The 19491-nt window shown below is 32.4% G+C and overlaps 1 protein-coding gene across 13 annotated transcripts in view; it reads right to left on the reverse strand.

Annotated features, from left to right (window-relative positions):
* Positions 1 to 19491, reverse strand: part of SLC16A7 (solute carrier family 16 member 7) — a 248355-nt gene that overhangs the window by 72024 nt on the left and 156840 nt on the right. For all 13 annotated transcript variants that reach the window (XM_074269806.1, XM_074269804.1, XM_074269803.1 and 10 more), the window contains one exon: positions 12135 to 12380. In XM_074269806.1, coding sequence (XP_074125907.1) covers positions 12135 to 12351 — 217 coding nt within the window. In that variant the 5' untranslated portion in view covers positions 12352 to 12380. The remainder of the gene's footprint in view (positions 1 to 12134; positions 12381 to 19491) is intronic.

The following is a 19491-nucleotide window of genomic DNA, read 5'->3' on the forward strand; positions in this document are numbered from 1 at the left end:
TATTTATTAAGCATCTACCATATGCTAGGCACATAGAGATTAAATGAGAAAGAGGAAATAGTCCCTGCCCTCAAGCACTATCCACTCTATCTAGGGACAGAAAGATTTATGTGTAAGTACATATCAATAAAAGTTTTAGAAAGAGAACAGCTACTACTGGGCTTATTATCCCAAACAGATTTTAAAGAAGGGAAAGGGACCTGTATGCACAAAAAATGTTTGTGGCAGCCCTCTTTGTAGTGGCCAGAAACTGGAAACTGAGTAGATGCCCCTCAATTGGAGAATGGTTGAATAAATTGTGGTATATGAATATTATGGAATAATATTGTTCTGTAAGAAATGACCAACAGGATGATTTCAGAAAGGCCTGGAGAGACTTACATGAACTGATGCTGAGTGAAATGAGCAGGACCAGGAGATCATTATACACGGCAACAACAATACTATATGATGATCAATTCTGATTGATGTAGCCCTCTTCAACAATGAGATGAACCAAATCAGTTCCAAAAGAGCAGTAATGAACTGAACCAGCTACACCCAAGCAAAAGAACTCTGGGAGATGACTATGAACCATTATATAGAATTCCCAATCCCTCTATTTTTGTCCGCCTGCATTTTTGATTTCCTTCACAGGCTAAATGTACACTATTTCAAAATCTGACTCTTTTTGTACAGCAAAATAACTATTTGGATATGTATACATATATTTTATTTAATGTATACTTTAACATATTTAACATGTATTGGTCAAACTGCCATCTGGAGAGGAGATGGGGGGAAGGAGGGGAAAAATTGGAACAAAATGTTTGGCAATTGTCAATACTGTAAAATTACCCATGCATATATCTGGTAAATAAAAAGCTAAAAAAAGAAAGAAAGAAAGAGAACAGAAACATGAGGAAATTAAGAGAGATATTGGCATTTAAGGACAATTTTTATGGAAATAAAGGATTTTAAGAAGTCAAGGTGAGAGTGGTAAGCATTCCATCAGGCCAACAGGAACAATATGTGCAAAACCATGGAAAGAGAAGATGGAATACAATGTGAAATGTGAATGGATCATAAAGTAGGTGAAGAGTACTAAATAACAATGTTGAAAAGATGGCTTGAGCCCCATTCTGAAGACTTTTAAACCCTAAGGAAGGTAATTCATATTTGATTGATTCTAAAAGAAATAAGGAGTCAATAAAAGATATTGCACAGTAGATAATACAGTGATATCTGACTTTTAGGAATTTGACTTTGGCAACTCTATGAAGTTTAGACTGGAGAAGAACAAGATGTGAGACCAGGGGATCCAAATGTACAAGTGCCCTAAAGAGAACAGGTGAGAAATGGGGGTAGGGAGGGTGTCTAAACAATTGTGACAGCAATGAGATTAGAAAATCAGTGCTGGATATGAATGATTCTTTAAAGAGAGAAATGGCACAATTTAGCCAAGGATAATGGCAAATTTTTTAACCTAGGCAATTAAAAGATGATGATGAGGTCATTGACAGAATCAGGAAAGTTCAAAAGAGAGGTGGCTTGGTGAGAAAAAGAAGAGGAAAAGAAAATAAGTTCTGTTTTAGAGATAATGAATTTGAAATGGTCAAGAGAAATCCACTGGAAATGCCTGATAGGCAACTGGAGTTGCTTGCCTTGAATTCAAAAGGGACACTTATACTAGATATAGACATGGGAGTCATTTGTGTAGAGATATTAATTAAATCCATGACAGATGGTAAGGTAACCTAGTGTTTATGGGAAAGATAAAGGTACATTTTCATTTACAGGATGTGATACAGGTGATAATTCAGCAAAGATTAAGAAGGAAAATTAGATTTCTTTAATAAAGGAAAATATCATGAAAACCTAAACAGGAGACTATATACAGAAAAAGAGGCTGGTTAGCAGTTTCAAATGCTACAGAGAGATCAAACGGATATGGATCAAAACGAAACAAAACAAAACAAACAAACAAACAAAAAAAAAACATCAAATTGAGCAATTAAGCCATCATTAGAAACTGGAGGGATGAACTTCAGATGAATGGTAAAGTTAAAAGCCAAATTAAAAAGGATCATAAAGTGAGTGATAATAGAGGAATAGAGGTAACAAGAATGCATGGTAAGGTCTAGTGGAAAAAAAAAATTTAAGAATAGGGTAATGGTGAAAGATAGAAGGTAGGGAGAGAAAAGAAAGACACAGGGAATGGGAGGAGCACAGAAAGGGAAGAGGAAAAAAAGAAGAGGAAGAAATGCAATGAAGAGTTCATGTTGATTGTTCTTGTTGAGACCTACCACTTCACAAAAGACTTGAATAAGACAATGGATAATACCAAGCAGATGTGAAAAATAGAAGTTACAAGAGGGCACTCATGATAAATAGGCATATTCTTACAGAAATTCTTAGCTGTGAGTAGAAAGAGAGTAATGGTAGGAGACTTGAAAAAGAGAAAAGAGGTTTGAAAAAAAACCTTTCTGGGGAGTGAGAAAAGGAGGAATAATAGAGAATAATAGAATGGATGAAATCTATCTGGATCATAGGAATCCCTAAATGTCCTGCTGTGTTTAGAGCATTGAAGATAGTCTACCTCTCCAAATCCAAAATTAATTTTCAGTTAATTGATAATTCTAATTTTTCAAATATAAAAATGATCATTTTTTTAAGACATTCTGACTAATTGACTAAACCTGTAGAGATCTAGGCAATTAGACAAACATAAAAAAATCATATATATATATATATATTTTTTTTAACTCTTTCATAAGAAGCTATGGACACATATAAGTATATATAATCTATAGTTACAGATAATCAATATAAACCTTGGAAACAAGGTTCAGAGGCAACTAATACTAAATATTTGTAGATATTTGTCTTAGTCCTCTCTGCTGCAAATCTCAATACTCAAAGTAAAGTTAAGGTTTTGGAAGGGGAGGTAACATGTGCAAATGTACAGCCACACACATTATTCATTTATTCTCCTCTTACTTTTTAGTAAGCTTCAGAACAAGAATAGTGTCTTTCTTTATGTGTAAACTTTTCTTTAACCAAAAAGAGATTAGCAACTAGTCTTCAAGAATAAACAAAATATATCAGCACTAAAAATATTTCCTATGATAAGCCAGGAAAATATAAAGTTACACAGAAACAAATTGATTTATATAATAGTATCATTCAAAGAATAGAATTCAACTCTATTCTATGAAAACATATCACTAAGAAGCTCAGTTTCATTTAGACTTGCTTCTGAAAAGTCAATGGTAAAGAAACAGTCGTGTTTTAAATATATAGTAACATATATTGAAGTCAAAATTAAGGTAGAAATTTGGCCTCTTTATGAGAAATGTGTTTCCATAATTCCCAAGGAAAGAAGAATGGCAAGGCATGCCAAGTATCATTAGAAAAGGGAATAAAAACTGAGATATACTCACTCAAATATACATATACACACATATATATATACTCATATAAAGATATATATATAGATATAGATACACACACACACATACCTAAATGTATATATACACACGTGTGTGTATAACTTATAACTTATTTTCATACATTTAATCTTTTTTTTTAATCACCCATTCAGCAGACGCTGGTCCATTAAGTCTATGTGAAAATAATCAGTTTAAAGGAAAATTGAAAAAGCTACTGTAAATCTAGAAGCATTAAAAAAGCAGCTCTCCAAATTATTCCATTTTTAAAAAGAAATACAAATGAAAGAATTTTCCCCCTTTCTCCCACATGCATATTTTGAAATGTTTATTGTGCAGAAGCCCAAGTGATTTTGTTATGTTGAGAAGGCTATTTCAAAAACACTCATGAATAGCCTCTAGCTTTGAGTTAAGTAGTATTAGAATGAATAGCAGAGTTATCTTTAAATAGCAAAGGTTACGCTGCCTTTGAAGTGTTTTATCTAGTCCCTCTGACATCTTAGGTTTGATTTAAAGAGCACCTCTAAGTAATATTCTGGGTACTCTAGAAATACATATACATATATATGCCTTTTTTTTTTTTTTGTATGATACAGAGTCATGAGCCAGGCTTACAGTTCATTACTCCTATGTCATTTCATTACAACTGATTTTTCTTTATCTGAAAACACCAAATTAGTTCTATGTAGATGTTTCACATATATTTTAAACTAAATGTGAAATATTCCCTCAAGCCCAAGAGGCATTTGGAAAGTTGATGATAACTAGTGCATGTTCAAGGACGCTCTAAATGAGGTTATTAAAATTCAGCACTTCACATAGTCTGATTGGGGGGAAAAAAGTTTGTCCCTGACAACAAGGAACAGGGGATTCAGGAAAGTTAAAAAAAAGTTTATTGATTATTAGATTCTTTTGCTCTATGTTTGAGGGTGACAGAAACATGCCACATGAAGGAAGGTGGCTATGCATTATAACAAAACAATTTCTGTACTCCAGTCCTTGTGGAAAAGTGAAGTGAGCATCTATCTGTTATTTGGTTTATATAAATTTAATAAGGGTAGAAACTATCTTTTGTCTCTTTTTGTCTTCCCAGTACTAGCACAATGACTTATGTAGTAGGTGCTTAATAAATGTTTACTGATTGATATCATTCCATCTTACCAGCAATATCATTGAAAGTTTCAAGAATTTTCTACAAGTTCATTTGAGAAGAACACACACATTATTTGCCTGTAGATCACTCTTGAACCTTCACATGAACCATGATTGTGAACCACAATGCTTGGTCCACTTGTAGGATAAAATAGAAGTCAAAGGAACTCTCATTTGTTTATGCAAATTTTTCCTATTTTTTTTTCCTCTTTTCCATCTAAAAGTCGATTATATTCTTCTCCTTGAATTCTTTCTCCTCTCATTGTCTGAGGACCTTCACATAAATCTTTGTACTTTGCAGCTTTATCCTTTCATCCTTCCTCTTCTTCAACTTCATTTTTAGGTCTTAGTGCCTAGGGAACTTTTATTGTTCCACATTTGGATTGCAGTAAGAGAACTCTGCCTTAATCATTAATCATATTCCACTGGGTGTGGAATACCAATAAATGGAAAATTATAATCATTAGACACTGCCTAACTACATGGTGCATGTTTGCTTCTGGGAAGTCCCTGTTGGCCATAATTTCAGGACTGTAAGTCATAAGTTCAGGTTAAATCTTCTAAAAATTAAAGTCCCATGTTGTAGCTAATCTTTTCCATAATAAAAGCTCTAATTTGAACAAAAGGAAATCAAATCAGAGCATAAGATTTCATCTAATAATGAAAATTGTGTAATAATAATATTAATGACAAAAAGAAAACATGGTCATATAGAAAATATCATAATGAAGTGCATGTGAAAAGTAAAGACTTATCGAATTTAATAGCTACTAGTCCTTAAAATTGTGCATGCTAAATACTTGCTTTGTTGAATACCTTAGCTTAAAAAGACCAAGGTCTCCAGGGCCATCTGCAGTTGTCCTGATCTCTATTTGGTCACTGGCCCCAGATGGCTCTGGAGGGGAAAGGCAGGTGATCTTGCCCAGCCCTCCCTCACTTAATCGAATTCATTTGCATGTCATGGCATCACCTTACTGAAGTCATGGTTCTCTTTGAGAACAAAAGACAAACAACAGCATGCTAAATTAACAAAACCTCTGAAATGACAAAAAATATTGTTTTGATCCAGGTTGAAATTTCATATATGTTATGATAATTCCTTCTACTGGGGTAGATCAGCAACTCAACTTTAACTTAGAGAAACAAAGAGCTTTCTGGGACACAGAGATTAATTTTCTTGTCCCAGGTTACACAGCTATTATGTCCAGGGGCAGGAGTGAACATAGTCCTTCCTGATTCCAAAATCAACTACCATATGCTGTCTCAAATAAAGAACAAAATAGCTAGGTGGTATGGATAGAATGCTATACCCATAGTTGCAAAGATAAAACCTCACATACAGTCTTCAATACTTAATAGGTATGGGAGCTATGTCATCATTTAGCCTCCAACTGCCTTGGTTTCCTCAACTGAAAAATGAGATTAATAATAGTACCTTCCTGGCAAAGTATTTATGAGGATAAAATGAGATAACATTTATTAAGCATATTATAAACTTCAAATGCTAAATAATATTATTATTAATTATTTCAAGGAGCTAATTCAATCTTGGTCAAAAATATCTAAACTCCAAGTTCATGTTATATACCTTGGCTGGGGTTTGAAGGTCCTCCCTTCTTATCCTGCCATCAGAATGGATAACAATTTGTGAGTTTATAACTATTTTAACATACAAATATAGCACAAGTCATTATTGCTGGTAGGGCTTTTGCTTGAATTGTTTTTCCAGTTGTTATAATAGTTTATACTGTGCTATCATAGTTCTCAACCAATCTTTGCAAACATTTGCATGATGTCTAGAAATGGTTGAATGTGTAGCACATAGGAAAATATGATAAGCCCATCTGAGAAGTGAATACTAGACTTTATCTTCCATTAACATTGATCTGTGTTAGATCCTCCTTATTTTGTAGTATATTTAAGAAAGAAATCAAGGATACGAAGTCTCTCATAATTTACTTTGCTAATGTCACTACTTCTAAGGAGACAAGAAGAGGGTTACAATGTACATAGCCAGGGTCCTTCCATAATCTCCCAAGTATGTTGCTATCAAGATGATTGAAAATATACTCTACATGCTTGCTCCCACCAAGTGTCTTAGGAACATTTAATTGAAAATTCTAAGTGTTTGGTAATGTGAATGACATCATCTAGCTCCCTTTTCTATTTTAGTATATAGTATTTTAGTATTAGTATTTAATTACTCAAAACATGTAAGATAAATAACACAAATATGGAAATTAGTATTTATAATTCCTTAAGACAGAACTTGCAAATAAAGGTCTCTTTATACTGTTTATAAACAAACTACACTAAATTTTTTTGGATGGACACATTCATGCATGTATATGTGTGTATGTACACATATATGCATACCTGCATGTTCATATGTATACGTGCACATACATAGTAATAGTGATATTTTATCCTTTAATAGAATAAATTTGACAACTGAGATGCCATGTATTTATGTACTTTATATAATATGTGCTTATTCGAATTCTCCAAGTAAGACCAGAATTCAGGTCTCACCCTGCCCAAATATACACATGCACATCCATACACACATGCTTGTTAAAAATACTGCCTAATATATTAAAGTAGGTTTTTTTTTTAAGCTAAAATATGGCATAAGAAAAGCCTAAAATCTGCTTAAAAGTTACATAAGATTAGGTTATTATTTTTTTTCTAAGAAGGCAACATTATGCAAAATACTTCAGTCATGACCACATTTCTATATCTAGAATATAAGGTCACATTATGATATGAAAATAATACACACAATGAATACTAAAGCATGTGCTTTTCACACTGACCTCCTGCGCCTATAACATCCTGTTCCTTGGCCTCCAGGAAAATAAGTTAGGTGGTCTCATGCTCAGTCCCCTGTGTGGAAGAGCCCATCACAAAACCATCTCCCTTAATTTAGCACAATTGGCAGGCACTACTCAAGAGAGGCAGAAGAATGGGTTACCATGGAGACTAAGCTACCTCTCATCTCCAGAGAGGCTGATTTTTCCAAGTCAGAACAGAGATCCTGCTGAACAACATGAGGAATTCACACTGCCCTTGGCAGCCTGATACCTATACTCAATAATTACAGAGCAGACCATTTCCAGAGCAAACAATCCCATCAATTAACAACAAACATTAAAGCAAAAGATAATGCCATGTACTTGCTCTTGCTGTTTATAAAAGTATTCTGTCTGTCCCAACAAAATGCAAGAACTTGAAATCTGCTAGAAAATTTCCACCTCTACTTAGTGGTTTATTAATGGGGTGATCACCGTGCTTGACCTATTTGCTGAAATTAACCAGAACTCCAGGAGACCATATGGATTGCCAGATGGTCTGCTATAATTTAATGGCATTATTCTAACTATGAAGTAAGTGATAAACATAATTTGCATTCTTTTCTGTCCTTACTAAGAGTTTTTATTAGATACATTTTTATTCATACAGTAGAAGGTGATACCTTGCTACTGAAACACAGATGCCAGCTAATTACAGTGAGGGGCTATACTCCTCCAAGCATAGGCCAGGACTTTGCATATACTCCATCTTACCCAGTGACCTCACCACAGTGATTAATAAGTGGAATGCTAAGCCCTAATGAGCATGTCAGATCTTAGATGTTCTTCAGGTTAACTTAATTAGCATTATGATGAAGAGAGGGTTTCAGTTACTTGTTAGATAGACTCATTACCCTTCATAGAACTTTATGCCTTCTCACCTAGGGGACTTCAGGCTTATTTCAGCCTCAGAAATATGAAATGTTGCTATCAATGGAAGTCTTTCAGAGAGTAAGAGAATTAAGTACTCATTCTACAATCAATCAAAATGTGCTTCATTCATAACCATTGCTCAGTTTTTAAAGCTATCTGAAACCATTATAGCACAGCATCAGAGATACAATACTGGCATTGAGTAACAAGTCTGATGCTAAACTGAACATTTTATAACAGGCTTATTACTGAATATAGTTATTATGTTTCAGGGAAAGTTATTTGACTGGAACCATGTCCAAAGTCACAAAATTATATGTATCCTATTCAAATTTTACAAAATTTCTCTAATCATAAAGTTTCTCTGAATCTTCAGAGTTTAGCCAATTATTGTGGTTTATGAAACATCAATATTTCAGGAGTCATTACCCCATACCACAGTTGAGTAAACCAGAGTAAGAAGAAAATTTTATTCTTTGTTTAATAGTTGGGTTGAGAGGGAGCTGTAATGTCCCAAGCCTGGAGATAATTTTTTAGTAATATGAGAAGAACTGCTATATAACAAAGTAATTTAATCTCTTGTAAACCTTCACTTCACATCTAAGATATAAATATTCATCTTCCCACCATTTTAGATCTCCAAAGTCTGAAATTAGGTCAACATACTTAAAACCTTCACGACAGGTTTCTCTGTACTTAAATGGAGCAGACCGGACATCACTGTGATACAAGTGATAGAAGCGGTACTTAATAAAGTTCATGGCTTTGTTACTGTGTGATGGTATGGAGAATAATAGCTACCATATTCAAAACCCAGCTTTTAAATTAAAATCTCCAGCTGTAGGAGATTAAGCATTTATGTCACCAAAAGCTTTTGGGTAATCATAAAAAGGTGTATATTGAATTAAACTACCAAATCTTAGAAAATTCTGACATGAAGGTCTCTAATATTGAAAAACCATGGGAGCAGCTAGGTCACACAGTGGATAGAGCACCAGCCTTGAATTCAGGAGGACCTGAGTTCAAATCTGGTCTCAGACACCTAACACTTCTTAGTTGTGACCCTGGGCAAGTCACTTAACCCTAGCCTCAAAAAAAAAAAAAAAAAAAAAAGGAAAACTATGGCAAGAACTATGAACATTTAAAATTAGCATGTGATTAATTATGTATTCATATCTAGCATGTTCAGCAGTATTTTGATTTGTTTGAAAAGTTTTTATATGCATCTACATATGGCATACTCAGCCTAGCCTATCTCATGGTAGAAGTTATGAAAGAAAAGCATAATTACTACATTATAATATTGAGACAAATGATTACTGATTACCAGTGATTGGGGATATCCAGAATTTTTCCATTTGTCTAAAGTCCTGATTTTTAAAAAAAAAGTTCAGTTTCTGGAAGGACATTCCTGATAATCAGAATAGTCTAACTTTTTTGTTCAGACCCTATCCAAATGGAGTAGCCAGTGTATTTTGCTCAGGTTTGGGTTGGCCATTATTGTCTTTGAATAAATTGTTCAAGGCTAGATGGTCTTGGTGTAGAGAGTGACATGATGTCACTCTCAGTTCGTCACTGGACACCTATTCTTCAAAAGATATATAAATTGTGAACAGCTATCATAATTGTCTTTGGTCTAAGACAGATGGTCAAATAATCATCCTTGATTAATAATGTGCTGGACTTATCAATAAAATGATTAAATTATCAAGAAACTTTATCTCTTGAACCTTTTTAATTGTTATAATTTGGCGAAGATATTCCTGGGCACTGAAGATAGACTGCTAGGCCTAGAGTCAAGACCTGAGTTCAAATGTAGCTTCAGACAATAGCATTATATAAGTTGTAGAAAAAGTCCTCTACTTGGCAATTAATATTCTTCACAACCTGACCCTTACTGCCTCTCACTTTTCTTACAGTACTACCTTTCTGCATACTTTATGTTCCTATTTCTCACACTGCCCTTTTATCTAATACTTTTATCTCCTAGCCTTTCCAGTGCAGGTCCTCCTTGACTACAATTCTCTCTCCCTACCCCTTTTTCTTTCTGTCTTCCTTCAATATAGAGAATTTATGAGAATAAAAGCCTGCATAATGTAATAAAATTGGCAAATCTGTATCTTCATGCCAGCTTTGTTACTAGCTACTCACCTACAATTTGGTAATAGAAATTTTAATTTCTATTCTGTTCAATAAGTCCTAGTTCAAGGTAGCTAGGTAGGCCAGTAAATAGACTGATAATATAGGAATCAGATCTAAGTTAAAATCTAGCCTCAGATACTAATTTGCAGTGTTATGTTATGCAAATAACTTCCTTTTGTTTGCTTTAGTCTTTAAAAATGCAGATAATAATAGCACCTACCTTCTGGGGTTATGGTGAGGATTAAATAAGACAATTTAAAGTATATAGCATAGCACTAGAAATATAGTAAGCACTATATTAATATTTTTATCACCATCATTAACATTAGGATAGGTGAACTCTAATTCTGAAATTAAGTGATCTTATATCTGTCTATATAAAATAATTAAGTCACACAGTGAATAGAGTAATGGCCCTATAGTTAGGAGGACTTAGTTTAAATCTGACCTCAGATACATGACATTTACTAGCTGTTTGACCCTGGGCATGTCACTTAACCCTGATTGCCTCAACAACATATATAGTATATATACAGTTACCTATATATTCACATCTATGCATATATGTATATTTACTTACATATACATTCTCTAACATTTTTCAAGATATTCTTGGGAGACTGGTCATTAAGAGAAACCAATATAACAATGCCTTAATGCTCAGAGTTATGTTCTTTTGACATATGATCAGTGAAATGTATCAATACATACATACATACATATATGTGTGTGTGTATTTATATATATCAGAAAATGTACTCATTTTAAGAACATAGAAATATGATTTATAGGCTCTGATTTTGGAAAAGGAGACTTAATAGAGTTAGATTTTCAGGGACAACTAATGCACAAAATGGACATAATCACACAATCACACATACACAAAAGCCCAATGGGGCCTATAAGTAAGGGCTAACACTCCAATTTTATCACTCCTCACAAAGAACTCTGTATGCATGGTAGGTTGATCACAGTCTATTAATTATCCCCCCTTCTCAAACAACTACTTTTCAAACTATAGTTCTTTAGTATTTTTTTTAATGAGATTTCAAAGTTAAAATAAGGTTTTGTTGTTGAGGCCTTCAGTCACGTCTGATTCTTTATGATCCTGTGAACCAACTGTCCATGGGGTTTTCTTGGCAAAGATATTAAAGTAGTTTACCATTTTTTTTTCAGTTTTATTCAGACAAAAATTAAATGACTTATCAGAAGTGACAGCTAATAATCATCTAAGGTCAGATTTGAAATTTGGTTATTTTGATTTCAGGTCCAGTGCTCTATCCATTGCACTGCTTATCCTGTACTAATAATATTTGTTGTTGTTGTTCAGTTTTTTCAGTCATGTCTAATCCTTCATGACACAATTTTGGGGTTTTTCTTGGAAAAAAAAATTGGTTTGTCATTTTCTTCTCCAGCTCATTTTACAAATAAGGAAATTGAGACAAACATAGTGAAGTGACTTGCCCACCAGGGTCACACAGCTAGTAAGTGGTAAGGACAAATTCAAAATCAGGTCATCTGGACTCCAGGCTTGGCGCTTAATAACATTTAGTTCTAATCAAATTTGTTTTCAAGAGAACATACAATACAGCAAATCATTTTAAGACAATTAGACTTTAGAAGGGATACAGTATAAAACAGATATTACTAATTGAACAAGAAAGCTATTTGTTCCAAAGAATCTTACCTCCTCCATACATAACAGCAAGCATAATGGATGATATCCATGCTATTTCACTGTAGGAAGAGTGGAATATCTCTTGAATTTCCTTGAAGAACACTGTGATGGCTTTAGGAAATGCATAGGAAAATCCAATGGAAATGAAAGCTCCAAGCACCACAACCCAGCCCCATCCTCCATCTGGGGGTGGATACTGAGGGGGACCACTTGCTGCTGGTGGCATTTTGGTGTTCTTTGTTATGATTCAAATAGCTGGAAAACAATATCAACAATAAAAAAAAATCAGAAGCAATGTCTTAAAATTATCTTTTAATTTCCTATAGCTCTTTTATTAGAAAGACCAAAAGACAAAAATAGTATTGCCTAAAAATATTGAATTTTACACTGAATACTCTGCTCTTGGAATATTTAAACATTTCAGTTAACAGAAATGGCATATGGCAAACTTATTTGAGACTTATGTTTCTGAATGTGATAACCTAATAAAATTTTAATGATTTACTTGGAATTTAAAAGAAAAATAAATATAGAAATTAAAAATATTTGAATCAAAGTAACCGTTATAAAATTAAGGTTTTCTTAATCCTAAGTAAGTTTATAAAACAAAAGGAGATATTCATTTTAAAGTGTACTTTACTAACCTAAAAATTATATTTTTATGTTTTGGAAAAGGCACAAAAGCACAAAGCAATGTCAATGAATTGTATATTATTAAACTTTCCAAAACTAAAATTTTGACCATTTTTATTAAATGAGAATGTTCAATCATTTCAAACCAGATCTTTTACCAAAATCTATAGACATTTAAGATTACATGAAATTAAGTAAATTTTAATATATTTTCAAATTTAGTTTAGTTTAGCACCTTTTATAAACAATGGATAATTTACATATTATTTAGTTAATTAATCTACATATTATTTAGCTGATTGTATCCTTCAGGTCAAAGAGTAAAATGATTTTGTTAATATGTTTAGGAATATTCAACCTGTTTTATTTTCTATATTAATATTAAAAAAAAAAAAAAAAAAAAAAACACTTTACTTCAGGAGAAACATACAGAACTTTAGATTCTCCTAAAACGACATAGCTTGAATTCTATTTAGTTTCACAAACATCTTAAAACTTATCAATACTTGGATGGGTGTATGATTTTAAAACATACATTGTAAATGACATTAAAAAAATAAGAAAGATATATTTTATTTGGAATTGCCTTAGTTTTCATTATCAATATTGCTTTTCCAATGTAAAAGGTATTAATCCTCCTCATCATCTTTACATTTCCTCCTACCACCCAGTTAACTTCCTTTAACTTGCAGATGGTTTGGGTTCTCATATCCTGCTACTTTCTCCCCACCCAATTTTTCCCCTCATTCCATTTGTGGAGATTTCTCAATGGGAATGTTATTACTTGTGGCAGGAAGAAAAAACACTTTTAGTGCAAGTTAATGCTTCAAATGTGTCAATGCCAATTTATTTTGTCAGAGTTTGTCTTTAGAGGCCTAACAGTAAAGCTAAACAAATTGCTATAATAATAGAAACAAGTGGAGTTTTTGTTGTTGTTATACATCTAAATATGTACAAGGTATTTGCAGTAATCTTCAAATCACCCTCAGGGATATGGGGGTCAAATATTATTTTCCACATCAGAGTTTGCTTATTTGCCCAATGATGAAACATGAAAGTAGCTTCTTTAGTAGCTCAAGATAGGAAAGTAAACATTATTCCTGCAAAAGCTTTTAAAGGAGCCACACATCCACAAAGAATTATTACAGCAAATTATGATTATGATAGCAACTATAGTAGTATTTATGACTCATGATGCTTTTAACCAGGAAATTTAAAATCACTCAGTGTGAAGTATTTCAATGATTTATGGAGAGTAGGCAATGATTATTATCCTCATTTTACAGATAAATAGAGATTTCAAAAGAACTTATTTTTATTCACAAAAGTTTCACATGCCTGAGAACGGATTATAACTATATTATACTTGAAAAGATGAAAGTAGTTAAACACTGTTGACCAGTAACATCCCAGAAATAATCTTTCTTCCCATCTTTGTAGATACCCTATCTTAATTCTCTTACTACAAATTTACCTGTTCAATCTCTTCTTCCTTTGTTCTTGAACCCTTTCCACTCTTCTTAAGGGGGAATTCCCCAGGGTTCTCCTTCTAGCCCGCTTTTCTTGTATAAATATTCCCCACCATAAAATTCCATTTACCCCAAGGCTTCAAGTATACTTTCTAAACAGATGACTTTAATTTCAAGTCATGAGTTCAGAACCAGCATCATCTATTACCTATATTATATATAACAACTCTCTTATGTGGGGAACACATTATTTGTTTAGTATCCCATGTCCTTGGATTCATTTATTTTTTAAATATTGTATATTTTGAATGAAATGTTATCTCTTTAGAGGTGCGTACTGGATTTAGTGTTGTCTTCATACATAGCACCTAAAATAGTGTTTTAGATATAGAAGCGTAAATGTCTTTGTTTTGTTTTGTTTTGTTTTGAAATTCAGTGAACCTATATAAATAAAAATATTTCTTTAGATTATGCTGCATAAGAAAAGTAATTGATACTTCTAGCTTTTAGGGGAGTTGAATTAATTTTTCTTACTATTATGAGTCACATTTTTTGATATATTTCTTTATAGGGGAAACATTAAAACTTTAGGATCACATAGCATGTTTCCTTCTCTCTGTCCAACTAAAGAAAAAGTATTTATTTTCTTTCCTAAATCATTTAAAAAGAATGAAAGAAAGAAAAATAGGGATTGGTTAAAAAATACTCTAATTTTTTCAGACTCTCCAGGTCTGAACAGAGACCCCACAAATTGGTTAAAAGAGAAGGGCAAATCTAGCACCTGGAAGCAATCAACCGAAGAAAGAATGCTGCAAGATACAAACCACTGTCTATGTGTAGGAAATGGTATGGACTAACAATTCCAATCTAGGCAATATTTTCTTTTTCATTCTCAAAAATTAAAAAAAAAAATCAAATCCTCATTATGCATTGTACTGTACTGTAGAGAATGGGGCAAAGAGACAGAAATTAATACAGAATAAAAATCAACATTATTGCCTGAAATATTTAAGTTGAAGAACCCTAAGGATTTTCTCTAACTGAAAAGGCAGGTGTCACAGTGTTTTCTTCATGTGAGAACTTCCTTCCAGCCTCCAGATGACTTGTATGATCCTTTCAAACATCTATGCAAGAAAGGAATTAAATATTATACTTCTATGCCCACGCTTTGCTGGCGTGATCAAGGAAAAGCACAAATAAACAAAGAAAATGGATATAAGTTGGCTTTATTGCTAATTTGGAAAGAAAGCAATGTGTACCAAAAGAAAAAGGGCAAAATGGATAAAAGAAATTGCATTTCCACATTTTAAATAAGATCAAAGCAAACTATGAAAACTACAATAAATAAAAACAAATATTATTGAACGTAGTGGCATTATGGAGTTACTAGGTATCCTCTATAGTTAAAATGACTTACTTTAAGATTCTGTAATAAAAAATTGTAATAAAATTCATCATTTGGAATTACAATTAATCATCAATAAAAATCATCGATCAGAGTCTGAAATTATCAGAAAGCCAAATTTTTCATATGTAAATTGTGAATGCGTAAGCACCTAGTTTAAATAAAATGAGTAATTTGCCACAAGTGAGAAAATAACTAGTAATGCTTATCTTTATTATTGTTTGCCAAGTTTATAACATGCAAAAATTAAAATTTTTAAAAATAGTAAATTCTTCTCTGTAGGAATACATTTTGGAAGCCAAACCCTATCCCTACTAAATGCTACAAAAGTGAAAAGGAAGCTGTCTCTAGCAACAAGGTCAAATGAAGAACTGTAAGTGAAGACAAATCGTGTCTCCTGGTATCATGCACTGCAGATTCCAGTCAGTCACGATCAGTCTGGTAGGAATGCTTTTTGCCAAATGCATCATTAATATTCTGTGATCACCAACTGCCAGAACCAACCATCAATACAACAGCATGTAAAGAAATATTGTGAAGAGGTATTTATATCTTCCTCATGTTCACAGAGCTTCCATTTTTGCAGATTGCTTTTCCCTGAAAACAGAATAGAAAATTATTATTTTTTAAAGACAAATTTGTTTGGCCTTTGCCTTCAAAATGCAAAGTAGCCTCCTGACTTAATGAGAAGTCAGCAGATTGAGAATGGAGTATGAATATGAAAAATACATCATTAATTTATGAAAAAAATAAGGAAATGACAAAGATAGATGCTGACTATAGATTAAGCAAATTAAAAAAAAAAACCTCTCCTGTTTAGACAATTCTTTTCTATATATAATTATTATATATGTAAGTATACATACTTCTGATTGCTTGATGTTAAAAACAGTTTTACATTTTCCCAGAAATGTGCCAGTGAAAACTTTAAAGGAAATTTATATGTTATATGGGTTTTTATACTGTTATCAGGATGTATGCATAGTTATTTGAGGTTTAAACTCCTCACCTGCATTTTTTTTTCTACAACTATAAAGAAAAACAAACTGTCTTTTATACTCATTTATGAGTTTAAACTAAATTTTTTGATTTTTTAAAATTTTAACTATTGTGAGCATTTAGAAATATTACCATATGGTTTATTTTCTATTACCTACCAAAAAAAATAACATAATTAAGAAATTTTCAATTCAGGCTTTCAAATTATTTTATAAATATTAATGTTAAACACACTAATATTCTCGGTCAATATTGTTATTGTTTTCATTGTTCAGATAGGAAACTAAGGCCATAGCAAGGTTAAGTGATTTATTTAGGTTCACATAATGAATTAGTGGCAGCACTGGAAATAAACCCTATGAATTTGAATTCTCTGAGCTATTAAAGTATGCCCAGGCATATTAAAATAGACTTTACTCTTTGCCTTTTCCAGATTATTTTAAAGCTTCCAAGTCTTTTTATGCATTGAACTTAATTCTCTTATTATGAAAACTGTAAGGTCAGAAGGAAAGGAACTAAAAGGAAAAATGACTGATTTTTTTCATGTCAAAGTCATAAAATCTTTCATATCTTTTTATATACCTCTGCCTTATCATGAGGGAAAATACATAAGTACATTGTTGTTGTAACTATTGTTAACAACTGACATTTTCCCATAATACTTTAAAACTCTGATGTTTGATATATTTATTGAACTACATATTGCCTTATTATTGAAATAAAACAAACTCATTTGATTAACAAGCCAGTAGTTAAGATTTTATTACATATATGTGTAGAAAAGTAACATGATATAGAAAATTGAAGGCCTATCTAAAATCAAAAAGACTAGAGTTCACATTCTCTTTCTGATATATATTGGCTATGTGAATATGGTCATAACAATACAGAGCTCCAAAAAACTCTTGTTTTAGAAATTTCTAATCTGAGTTGGTAAAAGGAATTCCACACCTGAAATTTCTTTCACTCATGGATATGAAAGTCCGGATAATAGTGTGTGTTTGTGCATGGTGGAGGGTACCTAATTCCATATGTAGTTGGAATTAGGAACACAATTGAAAACTTGAAAAAAATCTTTCTTTTAATTATAGTAAGCATTTGTTTCATGCCACTTGAGTGTGTATTTCTTTTGTCCCAGTTTAACTGGATTTTCCTTGTTCATAACTAGGATTAGCTTGAGGACTTAGGTGAGACTCTAGGACCTATGGGACTCTCCATCCTGAGGGATAGCAGAACTAGTCACCTCCAGCTCTGCTAAATTTGGATATAATTCCTTAATCTTAGGTAAAGTAGGCCACAAAAGCTGTTATTAACAAACCTTTTCCTTTTGGACTCATCAAAATGTGATGAGCAATCTGAAAAGTCTAAGTGATAAGTTTTATATCCTAAAGGAAGGAAGCAGTACTGACCAGGGGCATGACAAAAGCAAGTTAAAGATATTTGTGATAGCTCATTGTTAAATTTTCATTGCATTTATACTTCACAGATCAGCCATCAGCATAAATCAGTGTTCAACTTATTGTTTTGTTGATTTCTAGATGTAAGTGTTAATAATTAAGATAAAATTAAAGTGTGGATATAGATAGAAAGGTTGGTAGATATACCTAAGTAGAGAGATAACTATATGCTAGACACAGCTAAATGGTTTAGGAATCCCAAAAAATAAAAAATAAAAAATAAAAATAGAAAAAAAGGTCCCTTCCCTGAAAAAAAAAAAAAAAAAAAAAAAAAAAAAAAAAAAGATCCTAGATAATATCTTTAAGGAAATCATCAAGTAAAACTGGCCTGATGGCCCAGAACTAGAGGGTAAAATTGCTATAGAAAGAAAGATTTACAAATCACCTCCTGAAGGATGCCCCCAAATGAAAACTCCAAGGAGTTAAATTTCAGAATTATTAAATCAAGAAGGAAATATTTCAAGCAGTAAGAAAGAAACAATTCAAATATCTTTTTTTTTTTGCTGTTTTTATGTTTATTTATTTTTTAATGTTCATTATACATAGATAATTTGACAACATTGACCCTCGTATAGCCTTGTGCTTCAGATTTTCTCCTCCTTCCCCTAGTTGGCAAGCAATTCAATATATGTTAAACATGTTAAAATATATGTTAAATCCAATATGTATAAATATATTTATACAATTCTCTTTCTGCACAAGAGAAATCAGATCAAAAAAGAAAGTAAATGAGTAAGAAAACAAAATGCAAGTGAATAACAACAAAAAGAGTGAGTATGTTATGCTGTGATCCACATTCAATTCCTATAGTCCTCTCTCTGTGTATAGATGGCTCTCTTCACCACAAGATCAAACAAGTCAAATATCAAGGAGCCACAATCAGGATTACCCAGGACCTAGTAACTTTCATTTAAAGGATCCAAAAGCTTGGGATATATATTCTGAAAAGCAAAGTTGCTTGGATTGCAGTCAAGAATCAGATAGCCAACAAAATTAAGCATTATCTTTCAGAGAAAAGGATGACATTCAATGAAATAGCTGAATTTCATTTATTTCTGATGAAAAGACAGAAAATTTGATCTTCAAATACAAAACAAATACAAAGACAGGAGAGAGAGAGAGAGAGAGAAAGAAGAGAAGCATAAAAAGGTAAAAAGGAAACAAACAGAAATGTTAGAAGAGTATCAGCTAAGGGACATCCATAGTTAGTGGGTAGGACTTAAATGAAGATCCATGCAGCAAAGGAGAGAATAGACAGATATTAAGAAAGCCGGGAGTATTACAAATACTATTACAAAAACCCTAGAAAATCCAGAAAAAAGAGGGAGATTAGTTAAAGGCAACAGATTTTTTTTCTTAAGAAAAGGCCATTAGATTCTACAACTTAAACACAACTTTGAACT

Source organism: Sminthopsis crassicaudata, chromosome 5, assembly GCF_048593235.1.
Source record: "Sminthopsis crassicaudata isolate SCR6 chromosome 5, ASM4859323v1, whole genome shotgun sequence".
Classification (NCBI taxonomy): Eukaryota; Metazoa; Chordata; class Mammalia; order Dasyuromorphia; family Dasyuridae; genus Sminthopsis; species Sminthopsis crassicaudata.